Source organism: Chelonia mydas, chromosome 7 (genome assembly GCF_015237465.2).
Source record: "Chelonia mydas isolate rCheMyd1 chromosome 7, rCheMyd1.pri.v2, whole genome shotgun sequence".
In the NCBI taxonomy this organism is placed as follows: Eukaryota; Metazoa; Chordata; order Testudines; family Cheloniidae; genus Chelonia; species Chelonia mydas.
Window position 1 is genome coordinate 66683222 of NC_057853.1, and position 22809 is coordinate 66706030.

At 41.4% G+C, this 22809-nt stretch overlaps 1 protein-coding gene across 8 annotated transcripts in view; it reads left to right on the forward strand.

Moving 5' to 3' along the window:
- Positions 1-1804: 1804 nt before the first annotated feature.
- The window catches only part of RET (ret proto-oncogene), a 124679-nt gene continuing 103674 nt past the window's right edge, over positions 1805-22809 (forward strand). For 6 of the 8 annotated variants that reach the window (XM_043551589.1, XM_043551587.1, XM_043551588.1 and 3 more), the window contains exon 1: positions 2376-3341. In XM_043551589.1, the coding sequence (XP_043407524.1) occupies positions 3296-3341 (46 nt within the window). In that variant the 5' untranslated portion in view covers positions 2376-3295. Of the gene's footprint in view, positions 1893-2375; positions 3342-22809 lie in introns of those variants that run through there. The other 2 variants (XM_043551594.1, XM_043551595.1) reach the window with 2 other exon arrangements.

Below are 22809 nucleotides of genomic sequence, written 5' to 3' on the forward strand. Positions count from 1 at the left end.
CCCACTGGAAAGAGGGAATCTTTCCTTTCCAGTGATACAAAGATCCCATTTCTGGTTCTGCAGGGTTGTGAAGTGTCGGGTGTTTAATATTGCTGCAGGTCCAGGTTTGACTATTGCCCATCCTACACTTCACAACAATGCAGCTGTAGAGGGAAAACTCCATATTTGAGAGAAAGGGAGAATATTTTTTTCCGGCACACTGAAATATTATTATTGCAAAGGCCTGGCAGATCAGATGAAAGAAACTTGGTCATGTTAAAACAAGTAGCCACTATTTGCTCCTTGCCAAGTGAGATCAATGTGTAATAATTCTGCACTCTTTGCCATTGTGTACCAGGATTCCATCTCTAAGTTCATTGTAATTGTTTATATGTAGGTGTGTATTGGAGTGGACTATCATGAATTTGTTGGTTCTGGAGTGTGTGTGTGTGTGTGTGTGTGTTGGGGGGGAGGTTAAGTGAACTTTTCTTGAGTGTGAAAGAAATCTTACTGACTGTTTAGTCATGGGAAATGAAGATGTTTGAAGTGTGGCTGGGCAAAGTTCCAGGTTAAATCAGTTATCGTTGGCCCCTCACACCAGTATTATTGAAAAGGAACTACGTCCATCCATCACGTAATATTCTAGTTATTCCCCCCCCCCCCCCCGCCCCCGATGTACAGACAGCGGGAACGGAGCGATATTAACACAATGTTTCTCATGAAGAATCGTGTGTGTGTGTGCAAAGGCAGCAGGTAATAGACATCAGCTCAGTAACTGATAACCCGGTTATGAGAAAGAGGCAAGTGTTGCAGAAGCCTGGCTAGCTAAAGCATTACTGGAGCAAACGCTAGCTTGCTGGTAGGACAGACAGTTCTGTCGTCGTCACCACTGAGTCAGCAGCAGGGTCCCTTGGCATTGTTCTTGGCAAGCCGTACGGTGCATGAGAACGCAGCAGGTTAGGTAAATTTCCCAAGAGAGAATGGAGGGGCGGGGGAATCTCCGAGCCGTGGACTGAAGGGCACTGGATGCTGATGGTTAATAACAGTACAGTTAATAGCATTATGCTGCATTTACACCACCCCCAGGAGTAAGACTCTGGTTAGAGACATGTGGGTTTCTTCTCCTTACGTCTCAGCTGCTTGGTGAAGTGTAATGCCCGCTCCCTGACTAGCACCTGGGGATAGTCTTGATGTTGGAAATGCCCCATTATTAAAGTAATCGACTTTGAATAACGCTTCATAGGTGTCCGGGCATGAAAAGGACAAGGGTATGCACCGATCTCTTCCCCGCCCCAGTCCCCAGAACTGAGACCAGAACTTACTGAAACTGGTGCCACCAGAAACCTTGCTTTGAGGGCGGAAAGAGCGCGGCTGTTCGCAAATCGATTTCAGAGACCCCTTTCCTGGGCAAGATTGTTTTAAATTAAGCAGATTGCGTTGGCTGTCCCGCAAATCTGTCTCGATGACGGAGGGGCTGAAGCGGGAAACTCCTGGCAGTCTGTGCCCGGTCGGGAATCGCTGTAAGGAGGGCTTGGGCGAGGTGCCCCTTGTGCTGTCGGGCAGTAAATGGGAGCTCAGCTGTTCCGTGCGGCGTTTTGTTTGCAGTAGCCGAGCTGCCCAGCTGAGCAGGCTAATGTGTTGTTAAAGGCTCTTCACTTGTGCTTGAAAAGTGGCTTTTCACTAATAAACAGGATGAGCGCGTTCTGGGTTACTTTGGTCGCTTGCCAGGTAGAGATCGCCTCTAACAGCATCCCCCTGTAATCAAGCAAAAATATCTCCTCGCCCAAGGATTAATTATTCAACACCTTTAATGTATTTGGGGGGGGGGGGGTGGCTTCTTTTAATTCACTACATTTTCATTACCTTCGAGTTGCTGGGGCGAATTGTTCCTCCTTTGTGCCTCCCTACACCTGGTTAGTTTCGTTTGCTTTACCTTCCTTCGCGAGCCCTGTCCTCTCCCCCTCCCCTTTCCCTGTCATCCCCTGCAGTTCCTTTCCTTTGTCATCTCTCCCCGCCGCCCTGCTTGGGGGGCGCCCAAACTCCCCCTGGGGCGGGTTGACTGTCACTCGCAGTGCACGAGCGATCCCCTTTGAACCCTCCTTACTTACCTGGCCAGCTACCGGCTCCTCTCTTTCGATCCCTTTTCGTTTTCCTTCTGTCACTGAGAACATTTCCCCTCTGTCAGCCCCCCCCCCCCGCTTTTTGTTTGTTTGTTTGTTTGTTTGTTTTGTTTTTTTGCAAGACAGAGCCCCTGTCCTCTGCCCAGAGGATGCTGTGGGTGGATCTGATAAAACAGTCTCTCCTTGAGATCTCTCTTCCCCTCCAACCCCCCGTGTCGCTTTCACACTCCTCCCCGCCGGCTGCAATTTATTCATTAAGTGGGGAAGAGCAGGCGGTCCATTTGCTGCTGGGGGCTGAGTGATTCGCAGCTCTACCGCCAGGGGAAGAACCCCTGCCTGCACCAGCAGCCTCATTAGGAAATCTGCAGCTCCACCAACCACAAGGACCAAGCAAACCCTTTCTGCAACTTCCAGCTGCGAAATCCCGGCTCCCCCAGCCCAGCAGACCCCAGGCTGCAGCTCCCCCAGCACCGACTCGCCTACATGAGGCTGATGGGCACGCAATAAAATCCCAACCAGCCGGGCTCTGGCTAAGAAGACAAACCACCTCCTGCCACTGGTGAAGACGCGGCAGCCGGCGAGAGTGCTCAGCATCGTGTTCTGCAGGACATACCCTCCCGCTGAAAGTTTCGTGGCTCTCTAGAGGATCAATAGCCTGGACATCCAGAGTCAGCACAGGCAGTGGCCGTTTCTCATCGTGTCCTCCTGGAGGAAGGAAACTTACCAGAGCCTGGTTCTTGCCCCCTCTTTGAGTCAGTGATCCAGGTCTTCATCGCAGCCCAAGGCACCACGAGACAGAGTTTGTCAGTTCTCCCAGTCAGGGGAGGAGAGGCAACTCTGGCAGCAGGACTTTAAAATCTGCCCAGCATCTGGTTAAACAGAGCTACCACCACCGGGAGGTTGAGAGAGAACAGCCCGGCACCATCTGAGCAGGTTCACTGCAATCTCTCTCTCCCTCTGTGTCTCTCCCCCTCCCTTTCCCCAGCATCATTATATCACCGCTCTTAACAGAGAGAGTGAGCGCAGAGCTGAGAAGCCCCAGACTATGGCTCAACCCGACTGAGGAATTACGTGCTAAAAAGACTTTCTCAATTTACTGGAAAGCTTATTGTAATCATTGACAATAGCCGGGCCAGGAGTACTCTCAGCATCTAGACCCTGGGGAGGGGGGAAATAGGATTATTGAAGGGGCAAAGATGCCTTTCACTGGGTGGATAGTAGGTTTTCTCCTCCTTTGTGAAGGTAAGTAGTTCTGAACTAATCCCTCCAGGAAGTTTGTGGTGATGGGTCATCAGGGCTGCTGGTGGCTGATTAGAATAAAAAAAACCTGCCCCCAAATATAAACAAGATAGAAATAAATTCTGATATATCTTTGCTCTGCGTTTTTAGGCTCTAAAACTAAGTTACAGCAGATGTGTGTTTCCTTGTTCTCTAAATTTTATGATGTGAAAGATGAATATTAAAGTGTTTCTATTTTAAGGGTCTGAAAGATTATTAATTCTGTTCCCCCCCCCCCAAGTTTTCTACATCATCAAATTAAATTGAGTTTGGGTTGATAAATGAAAAGGAGAAAGATGAAAAGTTATTGGCTCATAATGTAGCTGATGCTTTCACAGCTGTTAAGTTTCTAAGGCAAACAGAAAATCCATTATAGCTCTTTCCCATCCATATGGTCGTGTTTGCCAAAGTGTTTCTGATGTTTACTTGACTAAATCAAAGTTGTTGTTTTGTAAAGAACTCCTTCAGTGCTCTCAGGGGCCCAGGGCACAGTTGAACACATTCGCCAAAAAACACCTTTTTTAAAAAAAATAGATCACTGGTTGATTTAAAGGAGAACAGAGTGAGGTGTTATGTTTTGGTGGTTGTGACTTCCATCAAATGTATCACTTGTTCCTTCTCATTATTGCTGCCAAGCTAAATGTAATAATTATGATAAATTCATTCTTAGCATCTTAAATTGTTCTCAGAGAGACTTTAAAGGCTGCATCTCTGTTAACACAAAGACCCCTTGACCCTGTTCCCTACCCTTTTGATCTTCCTACATTATTGTAAACAGCTACATGTCTTCAGATTTTTCCAATAGTTTTGCTAATACCTAAAAAGTAAGATCTCTGAGGTAAAAAATGGGTGGAATGTGTTCACTGAGAGTCCAAAACCTCATGTAGCTTTTAATTTTGCAATGGCTTGCACCGCATAGATCATTGTACTGTAAAAAAAGATTTTAGACATAGCTGCATTTTAAATCTATGATACCTTTTTTCTTTTAACTTTTTTTAGTCCTGGCTAATCAATTTTCTTTACACTTGCGGTAAAGTTGGTAATATTCTAACCTGTGTCGTCTTTGGCTTGATGGTATTTCCCACGTACGTGCTTTGGGTAATAGATTGTGTATAGTTCAGGTATTCATTTGAAAGTGTTTTTTATTGATCCTTATCCTAGTTGAATGAATAAACTTGCTGTCATTAATGTGGTGGTGGACCAAACTATGATGACGTATAGCAAATGTTTGTGAAGTTTTGTACTCAAAATTTTCCCCCCCAATTTTTCTGTCCAGTAAGATTGCCACTCAATTTGACTTCTATTTCTGTGACTTCATGTATTTTACTCTTGCCTTCAATTTTTTCCAAATATGTGTGTTAAAACCATTTCCTCTTTAAATATCAAATCACCAGTGGGTTTTTTTTAAAGTAAATCCATAAATAACTAATTTCTGGATTCATCTATAGCATGGGTGTAAGTGATCTGACTCTTTTATGTGGGCCTATTTGAATAAAATAGACTGCTAGTTACCACCTGTATGTTAAGCTATGTTAAGCTTTCTCTTAGTCAGGTTTGTTTTTGCAAACATTAACGTTTGTTTTTGCCCTCCGTTTTGACTGATGATGTTTGCTCCTTCATAAATACCCCAGAAAAGTTTGGGTGACTGATGTGTTTTGAAGACTCTTGTTCAGAAAAACTGTCAGTGCGATTTAGGGTAATTATATTCATTGTGACTTCAAGAAGTCTAGCATATTAGCAGTGTGAAATGGGTGTCTATGGCTGGAGAGAAAGCACTGTTTCACGTTGTACAGCAGTGTGACACCAGCTCCTATTTATGTCACTTTAAGCTGAGTTCATAGTGGTAAACAGTTACGTCTTGGATGTATAAACAAATTTCTCCTAAGTAACACAGGGAGCCTCAACCCATTTAGAAGCTGAAATGCCCCTATCATGATGCTGTGTAAATTTTACATGTGCTGAGGGACAGGAGCGGAAAACTAGTTAATTTGTCTCAGATTCTGTTGCAAAAGAGAAGCACAGACACTATTCTACAGTAAAGTGTTTTATTTTTATTATGGGTTGTGAAGAAACCACAGATCCTATTACCTGTGTAAAAACTCAAGGTTAGTAACACAAAGAAATAAGCTTACACTCAGATCCTCTTAATGCATGTTTGATTTATCCATAGCTGCGAGTGTCTGAAAGCTTAAATTTGTAGATGTTTAGTGAACACAGGTACACACTTGAATTGTTAACCCAAAGATTTCTCTAATTTGAATAAGAATGTTTTTGCCAAGTGACTTGGGTTAACTAGTTTGGTGAGTATCCTGCTAGCAGAAAAGATTAGGATTGGTTCCCCTGTGTTGCTAGGTTCGGAAGAGTATGGGAGACTCCTAGTTTAAAGCAGTTCTGAAACAGAAAAGATAGGATAGCTGCTATTAATTGCATCATGGTAAACAACTGGCAACTTGTGAATCTCTTGCAGGCATTGATATTGACATTTAACGGCCTAGAGTTAAGTAGCATAGGGATGATGTTTCTTCACCCATTCAGACTTGTTTTTCTTCAGTGTCAGATGAAAAAATGCCTACTTTTGCCTTATGTGTACGTTGTAGATATTTTCCAAAAGTTGTACAAGTCCACAGCTGTTCTGAGGCTATAGAATGTTCATATGCATGCTACATGATCAAGTTGCTGTGGGATTTTTGATTTGGTTTCTAAAAGTTCCTCTTGAAGTGACTAATTGGGAAAATGGGACCTTCTTCAACTAAGGATACTCTGGGTTAATACCATAATTAGCCACTCCAGGTTCTGTGTTGTGTGGAATATAGTTTTATTTCTAGAAGGAAATAGGCATCTTGATACTTAATTGCCAATAGACAGACTAAGTTGTGCAAGCCTTACATTATAAACATGCCTCATAATATTAGAAGGAAAAAATGCTCCAATATGGGAATACCACAGGTGGAAACAATGAAAGTCCTCTTGTGTACAAGCCATTTAAAATATAATTTGTTTTTTAGATTACTATGATATGAAACTAAAGATGAATTTAATGGTTTTGGTATTCAGCTAGGGGCTGAGCTGTACTCAATTGATCCTTACTGTGCAGTTTTATGCTCTTAGATTTATTGTTAATGCTTTATTTTGACTGGCTGCAATTTACAGTACATTCTGCTCAGCACATACTTATAGAGTGAGGACAGACCTTCATAAACCAACAGCTCAAAGAAGTGACATTTTTCAACAAAAGTTCAAGTTGTTCAGGTTATATTATTTGTATTTCTTGGTGGGGAAAAATGGGCTTTCCCTGGAATATCTGTAAGTTCCCTCTAAAAGGACCCAGTATCCATTAACCTCTTCAATTCAAGGAAGTGCTAATGAGATCAAACTACAGAGCAGGTCATCAAGTGGCTCAAGGACCTTGATGCATATTTGGCTGCGTGTGTGTGTGTGTGTGTGTGTGTGTGTGTCTCTCTCTCTCTCTCTCTCTCTCTTTTTTTTTTTTTTTTTGGCAGTCCGATGTTCAGGCAATATGTGATTTCCATTCTAATTTGTTTAGATTATAACCCTGACCATAGGGCAGGAGAAAATGGAACCTGGCCCTCAAAAGAGAGTCATTTCAAGAAATCTTATTCATTCTTTTTTTGAAAGGGAGATGAGAATAAAAAGGAAAGTTCAAAATGTCCTTGGTCCTAATTGCCAGGAATAATAACACTAATGGGACAGCCTGGCTCCTGCCTATCTCTTCACTTTTCACTCTCTTTCATGCCCCCTCCCCTCCTCCAGGTTCTTCCCAAGCCATGTGATTACAGGGGTCCAGTGTTACTTCCAATGGAGCCCTCTGCACATATGGATCTTTGAGGCCTATTGATGTTAGAGGTCCATTTTGCACAGAGCTCATTGCAGGATCAGGGCATACATCAATAGCAAAACTACCATTAATTTCAGGGGGAAGCAGGTAAAGGGCTCGATGTCCATCCAATCTAGCTGGACCCCTTCTCTCCCCCCATTCATCCCTGGTCTCACATGCCCCAACTTTTTCCTTTTTCCAGTCCCAAAGAAAATCAACTTCTGCAAGGAAGCCTACCAATTCCATCTCATTCCTTGTTCCACCAATTCACTGTAAATTGTGTGCACATTTTAAAAAAAGGGTGACTAATAAGTTGCACCTTAAATTTTGTAATTCATCCACTTTGCTATCCCTTCTTCTCTAGCTTCCTGCCCCAAATGGACACGTACACACACATTTGCTACTCCGTGTGCTACTCTTCAGGGCAAGGACATTGTCTTCCTATCAGTCTGACGAGCACTGTCAATTAGTCTGTTTGGAGCCCTCTTGACAGTGCAATGACATTGCTTTCATTGATGGGTTTTGTCATGACTGCAAAGTTCCCATGAAGGAAATTAATAGGAAAATTAAAATAAGACAACATCTTTATGTTTAAACACTGCATTCAATGGATTTTGATCAGTGGAAAGGCTGCTTGGAACGTAAACATGAGCAGTCAGTTCATATGACAATGTTGATCTTGTATCTGCATACTAGATTTCTGTATAGTGTCAGTATCCAATTTTCTCTCTCTCATATTACAATGAAGATAATTTTCCTTTTTTTTTCAAGTGAACATACTTTTCATTAAAGGTGCCGGTCTGAAGATCTCTCGCTCAAAGAATAGGTACATCTCTGGTAGCAACAGTGTAAGTGCACCCCTCATCTTACCCTTTTTCTGGAGGGACCCCTGTAGGAGTTAAGAAGATTTGTTAATTCTCCATGCGCTCTAAATGGTTGGCACCTCTGTTCAGATTGGCAACAGGGCAGGTTGCACTTGTGACTGGAGGCTTTGAAAAGGCCTGAGATTGGCCTACAAAAGTCAATGAACAGCTGCTGGGAAGGTGGGTGGGTGGTAAGTTCCTTGATTTTCTCCCCCAACTTTAATCATGTTCTTTTAACTTTATTTGTATGTGAGATATATATAATGGTAGTATGTGATACTGTGAAAATAATCTGAAGGTAAGACTTCATACTTCCTCTCTTCCCCTCCCCAATCCTTTGTCCTTGGCTGCTCTTCTCCACCTAGAACTGAAGCAGTAAATAAAGTATCTCATGGGTTAGGAAAATTCAATAATGTAGGAGGCTAGTATTCTCCATAGAGCTTTTCTGTGTAAAGTTCACTTGGAGCCTATCTATGCGCACAGTGTGTAATACAGGCTTTCTGTAGTCAAGCCCTGACCTTCAGTTCTCCAGCACTAGAATGGCCAACAGTAACATTTTCTGGTGACTGGTCTGAATCATTTGATTTTGGTTTTCAGGGTGACCGTTACGCTGCCTGATGTTGTTTATTTTTAATTGTGTTGATAATGCTGCACAACATAGCTGTGTTAGTGTAAACAAGATCTGAAGTAAACAAGGTCTGTATTAGCAAGGGTTCTTGCATATTCAGAATAAGATACGTTAGCAATGCTGAGTGGGGGAATTTTCTAATTTTCTTGGTACTTGCTCATTGCTATCTCTTGATTTGGCAGCTTCTGAGCATTAAAATCCACCAAGTTATTGTCCAGTTGGTTTCTCCAAACTGACTTCTTTTTAAACTCCTCATTTTTGAAAGCAAACACCAGAAGCATGACAAGAATAAACATGGGTGCAGGAAAAATAGTGGGGGTGCTAAGAGCCATTGAACCAAACTATAAACCTTGTATATAATGGAAACCACTTCAAGTCCATGGGTGCAGCAGCACCCTCCCCCCTCCACTCCTCGTTCCAGCATCTATGAGAATAAATACAGTAACCGCAATATAAGAAAGATGGTTTTGTGGTTCCTGTGCAGGCTGAGGCTGGCTAGATTTGAGTTTAGTTACCCAACTGTGCCACAGATTTGCTGTGTGACTTTGGATGAGTTATTGTGCTTCGGATTCACTTGTATAAAACAGGAATAAAAATACTCCATCTTGTCGAGAAGGTAAACTCAGGGACTGTGCAGTGCATGATATCCTGGTGTTTCAGTTGGGGACAGTAGGTTCTACTGGAATACAAACACTTGTTGTTGAGTTGTGCTTATATATTATTTTCCTGGAAGGAAAAAAGTTTCCTCCTGAAATGGGTCTGTAAATTGGCTCAAAGTCTTTTAATCTGGAAGAGGCGCTGAGTAGAATGTCTGCAATGGAACACAAAAGTGGTCAACTTAATTAGAGGCCTTAAGGGGAAGTTACAGTGGTCACACACAGAAAGGAAATTAAAAAGTTTACTGAGTTCATCTTTTTAATAATGTCCAACCTAATTACCTTAGGAATCTGAGTAACTAAATCAGCTTTCTCTCCAATTGTACAAAGAAAATGGGTACAGTACTTCTAATGGTTAGCTAATGGCTTTTCAACTTGTGCATTTAGAAAACTAATTGAGCATTATATTTGACTGATATAACAAAGGTGCTTGTGTTGCTCTAAAGGGTGTTTTTAATGCCCGTTTTGTCTAAAAGAGAAATCCGCGTGTCAGGAGGTAATAGTATTAAAGTAAGTTTGGTAGGTTTGTTCCCAGTTCATCAGAACTGAGTTAATGCTTTGTTTACATGGTTTTCCCAGAAAGTTAGCTGCTATAAGTATGGATCTCCTCCCATTCTGCTCTCAGTAAAGTCAGTGGGGATTTTTCATTTCCTTCAATAGAAGCAGGATCAGGCCCTCTGTATGTGTGAAATCCTGACCATACGATATCAATGGCAAAACTCCCATTGACCTTCAGTAGGGCAGGTTTTCACCCAGTATATTCTGTAGTGCACTGTTCTTGGACCAGACTCACCATTGTCATGGAGCACCTCCCTTTGACCTCTTACCTCCTATCCAAACTCTGTTTCACAGCCCCAAGCATGGCAAGAGGTGCAGCTGGGGTGGCCCTGCACTCTAGTGGTTGTATCCCTTCAATGGCCCACAGGAGCCACTGAAGCAGAGGCTATCCAGTCCTGTACCAAGGGCTGAACCTGTCCCAGCAGCCCCTGAGTAGAGATGGTGCAAGGCACCTCCATTCTGTCTCTGTGTTGGTGCTAGTACAGAGATGAATATGCCCCAACAAGTTTTGGGAGTGCTGCTGTTCTTGACACCTTTTTCCTTCAGGGAGCTGTGTCCAAATATTAAAGAGAGAGAGCAGCCCTCTAGCTACATAATATTCTTTATCTCGTATACCGGTTCCCTTGCCCAGCTTCTACTGGTAGAGTGGTCAGCTCTTCCACATACTAATGCATTAATATCTCAGTGCAAAGGGAAATGAGAATCAAAGAAGTGATCTGTTGGCAAAAGCTGTAATTGAAAATGGCTTTAACACAATCTTACGTCTCTTTTCAGTGCCAGCCATCGGGCCAAATTATGCTTTTTGTTCTACTGATGTAAATCCAGGACCAAGACATTGACTCTGCCCAGAAGTAACTGAGAGCAGAGTTTGGCTGAACAGAATGTAATGTCCAATTGTATTCCATAAACTCTGGCTTGAAAGGGAAGCTACAGTGTGCTCAAATGTAGTCCATGGCATCCATCTGTGCCCTTAAACAATAGGATCCATTTGAAATGAATTATGTATGTTTCGATAGGGAGTATCCAATATAGAATGATTAATATACACATTATGACAGTCAGTGGAGAAGCGGGTTAGAAATATGTGTGCTCTAGGCCTCTCTAATCAAGGCTTCTTTTACAAAGAATAAAAACAGACACTGGCAAATTGGTTGAAACTATTTTCTAAATTAAATTTCTGTTATGTGGTCTACAGCATTTTAAGACAGGAGGGCACAGTTCCTGAAGTCTAAATACTGAGGGTGGAAAAACACTTTATAAAGCAAAGTCCTCTTAGTTCATAAAATTGCATAGGTCATATTCAGAATGTAATATCACTAGTTGCAGGGGAACAAGCTAATTTCAAAAACTTTTAATTTAAGGAGTATGCTGAAATAATAGACCTTGACGAAGGGAGTTCTCTCTGCTCCTTGTCTGATGCACCTACCTGCGATCACATTGTGACAACTAAAAGGGAAAATAATCTTTTTAGAAGAAACTTCTAACTCTGTTAATAATACTAATACATGGCACTTCTGTTGCGCCTCTTGTATTTGAATCTCAATATCTGTAAAGTATTTTAATTAACCTTCCTCACTTTTTGGTGATAGGTACTCTTAGAACATATTTCAGGAAGGTATTTAAGGATGTTCTTTCCTTGTGTGGAAAAAGAGTGAGATTTAAACAGCTCAAACTACCTTTGCTAAAGTTTCTCTGCCCACTGGTCACAGATTCAGAAGTTCCAGAAGCAGCACTTTGTATCTCTCTGGGATCAGGCTGACAAAGCGCAGTGGGCACAGGATGGCAGATGGCACACAAGTTTAGTACCTCCAGGATGGGGAAAACCATAGAATTTTAAAAACATGCTTCAGTCTTTTACTCCACGAAGGCCTGGAGGGTCAGGGGGATATTGGCATGTTTCAGGTTCTTCAGCATGAATGTATCTTAGTTAAGCAACAAAATAAGTGTGCAAATAATGCCATTGGCCACGGTCTTCAAAAGTGACTAGTGGTTTTTTTGGGGAGTGCAATCTGAGACACTTGAAAGGGGCGGTAAGGTCAAAGTGCTGAGCACTCACCTCTGAAAATCCAGCCCTTTTTAAGCGGGACCTAGTTTGACCAACTTTAAAATTATAGCCATTGTTATTTCCAAGGCATAAGCAAAGATAGGTAGTCTCACTCATAGGCCTAATATTGTACCTTTTATTCCAATAGGTAGTTTTTACTCAAGTCCAGTTGACCATTCTAGGTAAGACATGGCAGGATTTGGTTCCAGGTCTTTGTATCAGCCTCCTGGTTCTTTTTTGAACTAGAAATATTTATTATTTATGGTGCAAAGCAAACGTTGTATTATTTAACATCATTTGTGTTGCTGCTTAGGTGTATGTGAGTTATATAGTGCATACCATATTCTGTGTTATATCCCCAGAATATCTCTGCAAACAGTATTGGATGCAAATACCAAGAACATGTGATTGTCTCTTATTGATTGTGACCTATTCTGGGCAGGGTCAGTTGATAACTCTTTGGGCAGCCTCTGGATGCTACTACAGTACAGAGCTGCTGCTGCTGCTTATTTTCTGTATATGTAGCCAGCCAATCCGGTTTGGAAGAAGGAATAGCAATGTTAGAACATACCTGAGTTTTTTGCTTTTGAGCACCTGGGTTTTCAAGTAATGGGGAAAAAAAACAATATGGTTTTAGTGTGGAATTTTATTGCAGATTTTAATCTAACACCCCTGACACATTCTGAACCAGAAAGTACCATAAACAGTTCTTCTTGCCTGGCTGTACTTTTGCCTTAGTGAAGATGGCAGGACTGGTCCTAAATTGCTTAGTTATAAGTCTGTTTCAGGCATCCAGAGAGTTTTTAAATACTCCTTTTTTTTTTTTTTTTTTTTTTTTTTTTAATAATATGGAGTCTGAAAAATCTATGTAAGTGTTGCCAACTCAACAGCAAATGAGGTGACCTGAAGGGAATCAAGCTAGGGGATCTTAAAATCCCAACAAGAACAAAAATCCACATATATAATGGCTTTGTTCATCATCTAGGGGTTTTCAAGACACATGATGCTGGGGGAGAACAGGCTTTTTATATTATTAGGTTTTGGTCTGGAATAAAGTGCTCTGTTTTGAGGTGTGTTCTACATCTGGGTGATAAGTGGTTAAAGAAAGTCACTGGGTGTCAGGACTCCTAGATTCTATTCTCTGTCTCAACCAGGTCACCATGGGCTCTCAGTGCCTCTCTTCTAGTGCTGACAACTTGCACAGTATTTGGTGGGTTTTTTCATAATGCCTTGGCTTTTGGAGCCATGTGATTGTGAGAATCTCAGCGTCCTTTTTATTGAAATAATCGTTTCTAGCCTTTATGGGTATGCAGAAAAGATGGCCCAAGTATACCCTAATGGCTGAAAACCAGAAAGCTAATAAAAGATCCCCCCAAATACAAACTCTATGGATGCCTGATAGATACAACAATGAATGATTTTTAAGTTGGACTCGTGACTTATTGGGGGCCTGACGCATGATATTTGAATACTCAGGGTTGGCAATGCTGCAGTTCACCCATAGGATAATAGTGATTCAAGGTAAAAAGATGTTGAGGCTTGCATGTTCATAAAATGCCCTGTTAGTACGAGATCTTTGACACAAGTTGTTATAATACTTCGCTTATTAACACTGCACTCCTCTCTCTTGCATTCGTGCCACAATTGTGATCACCAAAGGCTTTGGGCTGGAAGCCCCATTATTTATAACTGAGAGAGCAGCTGGTAGGGCATTTTTGTGCAGGCCCTTCAACTTTGGAAGTCATGTTGCTACCTTGGTCTGAAAGATCCTGAATTTGTTGACCTCAGGGCACATTGCAAAGTCTGTCTCTTGCAGCAGGCTCTTGGGGGAGGGTTGAGTTCCTGCTGGGACCAGGGGAGGGCATTTTTAAGGGAAGTTGAAATACTTCTTTGACCAGCCTGGGTGAATCGTGTTGCTATAGAGGGTGGAGTTCCCATTGAAGTTAATGGTTTGTATTTTATAACTGTGTTTTTTTAAAAGATCATAAAGCACCTAGAGCCTGAGATGGACACAGTTTCTGTATCTATATATCCAAATAAATAGATACATACATATAATTAATCATCAACAGCCGAGTAGCCTGGAGCCCCATCCCTTTAATGTTGAGCCAAGCTGCTGGAGTTTCCAGCTTCCAGAATGACCATTGGACTTTGCACTTTACATTTGTTTCATGGTCTTCCGTGCCTTTCTTGAGAGCAATTCTTGTCATGTACCGAGCACTCTCAACACCTATTGAGTTGGAACTTCGCATTGATGGAGCTCAACGCCTCTCCCAGGGTTCTTATCATTAGGGCAGGGAACACTGAAGGGCTTTACCATTAATCCTTGTAAATGGGCTAGATTACCCACATATTTTCTTAACTTTGCTGTCCAGAACAGCGCACAGACAAGGTACAATGCAGTTAATTGGTAATATCTTCCTTTACTTGCCATACTGTGCCTGTGCGCACGCAGGCAGAGACTTTGGGGAAGGGATTTCTCAAGAGAGTTAGAATTTAGATCTACATCCTGAGATTAGTCATTTGATTGGATGTTAGATAATTTCATGTTAGCATGAAAATCATAAAAAAAATCAAGGATAGGAAAAGCCTTTTAGGTTGTCTGCCAATGGTCCTCAAACCTTTCCATACGGCATCCTCTGCTCACCTTTCTGTGACCCCCTATTTTGAAAACCCTGATGTAATTTATTCTCTTGCTAATGCAGGATTGTTCCCTACCAATACAGGATGTTCCTGTATATTTTTTTATTTTCAGTGCTCAGCTGGTTTTAAACTTCCCTAGCTTCTACAGCTTCCTTTGGGAAGTCTGTTTCACAGGCTAATACACTTAATCATTACACAGTTTCCCCTCTAATTCCAGGACACTCCAGAAGGAAGCATTTTATTTAAAATGCACTATGCTCTGTATAAGGAGTATTTGAGCATCAGCTGCTTCCTAATAGCATATGGGAAATGCTACAGATTTAATAAATCCACTGAGAAAGAAACAGAGGCTCTTGTTTTTTCTTCCCAAGCACTCACTGGAATCCTACTTTATTTTGATTTAAAGCTGAGCTGCTGTTGCATCACCCTTTCCTACAGCAGAACAACAGAAACCCACAAACATGTGGAACTGCCATTGAAAGTGAAAGTGCTTAAGCACATGGGCTGTGCTGTGTGATTAAATGTCAGATGTCAACTTCTCAGTGCAGACACTCTCGTTACATGACTATGCCATTACATGCCAGAATATCTGATTTTTAGGCACATGCTGTTGTCTGGAAAGAGGCTTTTTAAAATTTAACAGTTGCGTAGCTCATGGGTACCACTAGCCTTACAAAAGCGTTGCTATCATGGGTTTTAATTAGCTAAAAAGATGATGGGAACTAGGGCTATTCATGCATATTTCACTTGGAACACTGTAGAATACCGTTTTCCCCATCTAAAGATGTACCCATCCTTAAACAGCTTCCAATTATCACTGGGTATTACACAGACACATGCACACACAGGCACACACATGCACACAAACAAAATGTGGAACATAAACCCACCATTGATTTTTAAATCTAGCATGCAGAGTGCACGCACAACCCGGTTTTTAAACACGGACTCCCAATTTAGGTTGACCAAAAGCCCACAGTTCTACCACTTTCCACGACAGCTGTTTAAAGCTATGGACTTGGAAATCTAGTCAGTAGAAAAAAAGAATGAGTTAAAAACTAGTTTCCAGTATTAAACCAATTGGAGTCCACCTTACCAGTTTGGGGGGTTTGCAATAATATTTTTTTTTATTCTTAAACTGCATGTCTGTGGGTCTCGCTCTCTTTGCTGTCAGACCTACATAAACAGGAGAAAAGTCACTGACTATGCTGGGGAAATACATGGAAATCTGGCCCTTAGCACATAGTCAAATTCACTAAGTGTTTGCTAATGTGTTTAAGAAGGTTACAGTCTGTTCCAAGGTAAATAAACAAAAACTCTAGCCCCTTCCAGATTTTAGATAATCTGTAACAATAGTAGATGTGTAATTTTTTTTTCTTTTTTAAATAGTGGTCTCTTTTAAAATGAAATTACATTTGCTGCTGTACTTGCTGAAAAGCAACTGTATTTTAACAACTTCATCCATCCCTTCTGCCACAGTAATCTTCCCAAATGGGAACTCAATGTAAACCAAAGCAGTGTTGAGTTGAAGTACAGCTGTGACTCAGATGGACTCTCCCATTTATCTCAATGAGGCATAATTCTTAAGTCTAAAGATTATTTTCATGTCATCATTGCCAACTGTTTCATTGCTGATCATTTTAACAGCACCATTCAGATATAGCACCTACCTATTAGAATATGAAGGATACAGTGGAAAAATGAAGGAGTGGGACAGATGATTGCTGCCCAAGATTATTGGGATGTGGAATAAATTCAAGCCTTTCCCCCTCCCTCCCAAAAGCCAGTTACTTCCAATCCTGCCCAAAAGGTGAGGGGAAGAGGATATGTATCCAACTCTTTAGTCCCAGAAGCCTCAGTTGATTCCTAGGTAACACATCCCCACATTTCCCCTACCCGGCTACCAAAACTTCCAGAATTTCCACAGTATATTTTATGCATTGGCAATATGTTTGTAGCTTGTTGGCAAAGTGGGGGGTAGCCTAAAATAAAGTGAATACATTAACAATTAAATCCTACCACAAAGACTACTCTGATCATATTGTTTTTCGTGTCTAATTAAATAAAACTGCCATTATTATTTCACCCAACTCTGCTGCAGCATATTCAGCCTGCTGCAGAACAGCAGGAACCTGGGGGCCTTGGTGCAAAATGTAGAGTACACAGACCATTGTGTGTAAGTTTCCAAAACCTTCACTTTCAACGCTGGCAGAGGACAACAGCTCTTGTTAATGATGAATTCTCTCAGTGCATGATGTCAAACCCATCCGTCAGTACTTTAATTGGGTTTGGATTATGCCCGCATAGAAATCAGTGGGAGTCATTCTATTGACTTGAATAGGCTTTAGATCATGCCCTCTATGGCCAAAACAAAGATATTGGGAATTGTACTTGACAATACATTTTTACGTTTGTTTACATCTTCTTTCCCCAGCATCGTCCAAGCTGCTAAGCATTATGAATGTTGGTTTACTGCTGCTATTGGATTGACCTCTTTTTCAGCTTAATAATAATTCTCCATTCTATTCAAAATTTCAGCTTTCTTTTACCTCCCCCAAAAAAGAACCTGAAATATATATCTTTAAAAATACAAATCATACAAAGCCTGGGAAATTTGAAAAGCAAAACACTTAACTCGCTCTCTCCTCTCCCCCACAAACAAACCTGCTTATGATTGGTAAGAGCCACGTTGCAGAGTGACTGCAGTGTAGTTGCCTATTGCATCATTGCAAAAAAAAAAAAAAAAAGGGGGGGGGGGGAACGCACCACACGACTTAAATATCTCAATGAAAATGGAAAATGCTTCATTAAAAAAATCTTTTTGAATGGCTTTAAAATTAATTCAGAATTGAGTCTCCCTCCAAACGGTAAAGAGTGGTTAGGTCTGCCTTACAGCTGTTTACTTATATTCTCTTTCTGTTCTGTTTGTACAGCACCTAGCACCACAGTTCCTGGTCTGTGACTGGGGCCCATAGGCACTGCTGGGGAGCAGGTCCTGCAGCAGCGCCAGTCTCTAGGCAACCAAATGAATGCAGCTGCCCTGTAGTAGGTCTCTGATTCCCTACACCATCTGATTGATTGGAAGAGTCAGCAGACTGGCTCTTAAGCCCTGTAGCAGTTTAGGGGCTGCTTAAAGCATTTTTCCATGGCTGTGATAGCCCCTGTACCTGTTTGTTCCCAGCCTTTCATGATGCTTGTCAGAGTGTCCAGAAATGGGAATCACCTTGTTACCTCCTCCCCCATCGCCAACAAAAGAGAGACTTTCCTGTGCTTAGCTAAGTGTCGGCTCCCTGACATCGCCAGCCTCTTAGCCACCCAAACAATCGCCTCCAGGCAATACTAGTCTTCTCTTTGCTTTGTAGGTTAACAAAAGATGCCCCCTGTTCCCCAAGCCTCTTTTGAAGCGTTCCCCTGAGATATCCTGTCACTGGCAACTCACAGAAATATCAGGTGTGCTGGACAGTGTAGACATGGGGCTTGTTGGATTTAACTGTGAATCAGCTCTTATATAACATAACAGGACTGAGCTGTATTTATAGTGAAAACCATCCAAAGTTTATCATCAAAGATTAAGGTTTGAGATGGTAAGGATAATGGAAACAGAAACATTACCTGTACAACAAAATTGTAACATGTTTCCTCAAGTCCAGATGTAATAGGCTTGTTTAAAGCAATCTCCCAGCATTTCCAGCCAAGATGGAAGGGATACCTCTTTAATTGATGCAAAAGCACTATTCTTTTGCTTCCTTGGTGAAGGATAAATAGGTGTCCTTTTAACTTCTCATTGTATCCCCCCAAATTTATTTATTTTTTTGTCCCTAGAGTCAGGGCTGATCTACACTGAAAAGCTACACTGGCATAGCTATGTCTCTGGGGGTGTGTGAAAAATGAGAGATGTAGTTAAGCTGATCTAGCCCCCAGTGTAGACAGTGCTAGGTTGACAGAAGAATTCTTCCATCCACCTAGCTACTGCCTCTCGGAGTGATGAGATAATCCCTCCTGTTGCTGTAGCGAGTGTCTACACTGAAGAGCTACAACAGCTCACCCAGAGCACTGCAGTTGTTCTGCTGCAGCGTTTTCAGCGTACACATAGCCTCAGGACGACACCCTCAGTTTTATTCCCTGGTGTGTTGACTTCGTGGTGCCTTTATATGCAAACAGAACATCCACTGTGTTGGCTTACAATGCTTAATTTACATGTTTACTGAAGCAGAGAGGTAAATATCCATCCTTTGTCTGGCAGAAACCTCTTTGTTAACCCTGCCTTGAGTAGGAATTTAGGAATGTATTTTCATCTTACATACATAACTTTTTACTTAGTGTTTATACATACATTTCACAATGATATTAATGATCAGTATGATCTTGGCTTTCATTTAAGACCTTGCATGATATTCTTTATGGATCAATATAGTGAAAGCAGCCAGGGCCAGCTCTAGCTTTTTTGCTGCCCCAAGCAAAAACATTTTGGTTCTCCCCCCCCCGCCCCCCCCCGCCCTTCTTTTTGGCTTTTACACATGTTTGCACTTCAAAATGTTTTTGTTTTGTTTTGACTGTTTAAAATTTAAAAAAAAATGAAAACAGAGAATTTGTAGTTAGTGAAATAAAACAATTTCCTACTAGTGTACTCATTTAATTTTAACAAAATCACAATTACAAACAATTTGGGTTCAACGATACACTGTAATGAAAATTAGTGTCTTCTGGTGAGCCCAGTTTCTCATAAATTAAAAGAACTATAATTGAGTAATATGTGACATGTTTCAAATCCGATAAAATTCATTACTCACTCCATTAGAAATTAATTGTATTATCTCATTTTGTGTATTTTTACCCAAATAATGGGTGTGAATCTCTCCATCTTTCACTCTTCGTACATGCTCAGCCATAACACTATCAAATTTTGCCAATAACTCAACCAATTTCAAGAAATTTCCTTTGTTATTCTCATATTAAAATATCTGAGGATCCACGGAATGCAAGGCACTGTTTGGCTAGGAAATGAATGATTTCCAGTAAATGTTCCAACACAGCTTGCCAACGTAGAATTTCTGAATTTAGTAGACGTTGCTGTACCGCACCGATTGTCGTACCAGAACATAATCTGTTTGACAGCGCAATCCAATTTGTCAACGAGCATAAATGATTTTTTGATCTTTCAAATGCTGATGCAAATTTCGCCAGTCATTAAAACCTGCAGTTGCCAGAAGAATGTCCGAGTTACAGAACAGTTTGCAGCAAAAACAAAAAACTAGATCTTTGGTCTGTGAATACGCTAACCACGATCTATTAGTTTGTTCCCCATTTTTCATTTTTTTTCTTCATACTGGATGGCATAAATCAACAATTCGACTCATTATATGGATATTCAAATGTAGGATCTAGTTTTGAAGGACCTTTTTTCACAATAATCATTAGAATTGCATCAGTAATTATTGTCGGCCAGGTATTGGATCTCATCCTGTGTCAGTCTCTCCACCTTCCCATAATTGTTCTTCAGTTTTAGATTTGGATAACAGTTCTTTTTTTCTGGACTCTTCAGCTGAAGAAGTAAATCTTTGGATGGATTGTGATTGTTCGTCTTTATTAGTTAGCGAAGATAATCTTTGGTCGGATTGTTGTTCCTCTTTATCAGTTGATAAAGATAATCTTTGGTTCGATTGGTCTTCATCAGTTGATGAATAATCACTTTCAATGCATTGCTTAGACCTTTCTCCTTGATTGTCAACTTTTTAAAAATACTTATTTGAAGTACGAAATAGTTTTTCTAATTCTTTTTGCTGTTTTTCTCTTTGTTGCCGGTAGGCAGCACCGGAAAGTCGTTTTTGTTTTTGTCCTGGCATTTTAGCACTATAACCACTGGCACTGACGTGACATGGAAATTGGCGTGAATGGCACTGATAGGGTGGCACAGTACACACAAGTAATCATGATTCCTGATTTAATTAATCATAACCGTTAACGTTTACACATTTACCCCCTTTCACATTATAAGTGACCGTGTCACTACGTGACTCGATATTTTTCACGTCACGCTCCTATCGCACTATTGGAGATTTTTTTGATCTTCATGTATTTTTTTTCGTACATTGGTGGATTTTTCCGATTTTAAAAAAAAAAAAAAAAAAAAAAGGATGGCCGGAAGGTCGCCCCTGGAAATGTGCCACACCGAGCACCTGCTTGCTTTGCTGGTGCCTAGAGCTGGTCCTGAAAGAAGCGTGCTAGGTGTAATGAGTTTGTCAGGCTTGTTCGGAGTCACTGTCACAAAACACTGAACCCTTTGCCAGCTGCCAGCAATGGGCCTCTGTGTCATACCTTGTTCCAGTCCTGCTCTTGCTTTGTTTCTGCTTTGGACCCATACCTGCTCCTGCCTGGCCTTGCTGCAGGGAATCTGGTCTCTAACAGCAGTTCTGATTCTGGGTTCCAACTCCTGCTCTGACCACTGGGCTGACTGCCCATGTCCTGGCCACTGAAGTTGGCACCGCAATACAAATCATGAAATAGTAATGATCGCTGACTAATTCTGTCTCTGATATACACCTATCAGTGCCATCAAAACTTTGTATGGTTTATAAGTGAAAAAGCGGAATCAGTTTCTCATCATATTGTCCCATCTCCCCAAATTTAGTAGCTGTGGCACTCCCCCTAACCATCCTTGTGTTCAATATACAAGATGAATGAACTGTTCTGACTTTAATGATTCTTCTGGTTTTTACAGCAAACTGGGCTCTGGGGTAGCCTGTGCTTTCAAACCCTCCTTGCCAATAGTTCAGGGTTTTTTAACTCCCCTTTCCCTGGCAGTGGAGATTATGCTATAGTGAGTTAAAGGGTAACTCATCATCTTGTGTGATGACAGGAAACATGGGGGAGCGTAAAGGATAATGGCTAATTCAAAGCAGATTGTTCCACTCCGCCTCTGGAAATCCATCAGCCCCATTGAAACTCATGATTCAGTATTTCAGAACGAACTCTCAAAGCTCTCTCGCCCTTCTTCTGCCTCAATAAATTCTGTCTGAGAGAGGATGATGCAAGTGCCCTTGAACTGTGCTGACCCTCATTACTAGGGAGCAAATTGCATGTTGTTCCAGCATGGCATTCAGAAGCCTTAAGGATTTAGGGGATTAATTCAAAGAGCACTGTTTGCCTAAATGAGGACACAGGGTTGGTAACCGATAGGGTGATACGAAAGGTCTGTATGGCGTTACCTGGAACTAGTTTCCTTGTTTCCAGCAACAGAGACCCCAAAGCGTGTCTGATTGAAAGTGCACTTGCTGCCAGAACAATAATCTCTGATCTGAGATTGGACCCAGCTCCCGAGGCAGAAGGGCCAGGTGGAACAGCAGGTGAACTGAGTCTTGAGTAAACACCTTTGTTTGCTTTTTTTCTGAAACCCAGCTGTCGACAAGAACAAGGAAAATCTAACACAATAACAAGCTATAGAAGTAGATTTTAAAATCTGTATTCCTGAATCGTTTCAGAGAGGTGATTTTCTTTTCGAGATGGATCAGAATCAGAACCATTCATCTGGCATTCGCATCCACTTCTCTCAGGTTCAGTCACATTCACACCAGAATCTGAATCATCCTAGGTTGGTCTGTGATTCTGCTTTGTCGAAAAACCAAAAAACATGCCTGCAACAAAGTTTTTGTTTTTGGGGACAAAGGCTACTTTTCACTGACACGTTTTTCAAACAAAACATGCTCACCAGCTCTACTTCTGTTTTTCAACACTGTCAGTGAGACAGGATCCAGCTATATCAGCCATCGTATCTCTTGACTTCCAAAGATAGCTTCTCCTTTTTAGGACGTCCTGCAAAAATCAGGGTGAAGCACATGAGAATTGGGATAAAAATGTTCTTTGTTAAGAAGGCTTAACTGTGAAATGACCTGTCTGAGGAGACTTGGCTCAGCCAAAGACTAACTGCTTTTAGAGCAAACTGCAGAACCCTCCCTTTTTAAATCTTTTTCTCTCCATGCAGGATTTTTAAAAAATTTAAAGTTACCGGCACCTAAACCCAGCAGGGCTTCCGAGAATTGGTGAGGTGTGAAGAACAGACTCTTCCATGAAGTCTAGTATGATTCTTGCTGTGCAGAGCTAATTGACTTAGGCAACATTTAGATATGACAGTGATGAATGCTAGAGAAAACCCTAAGATTGTTTCTGCTAGGCAGTGATTATAATTATTCACAACTATAGATATACATC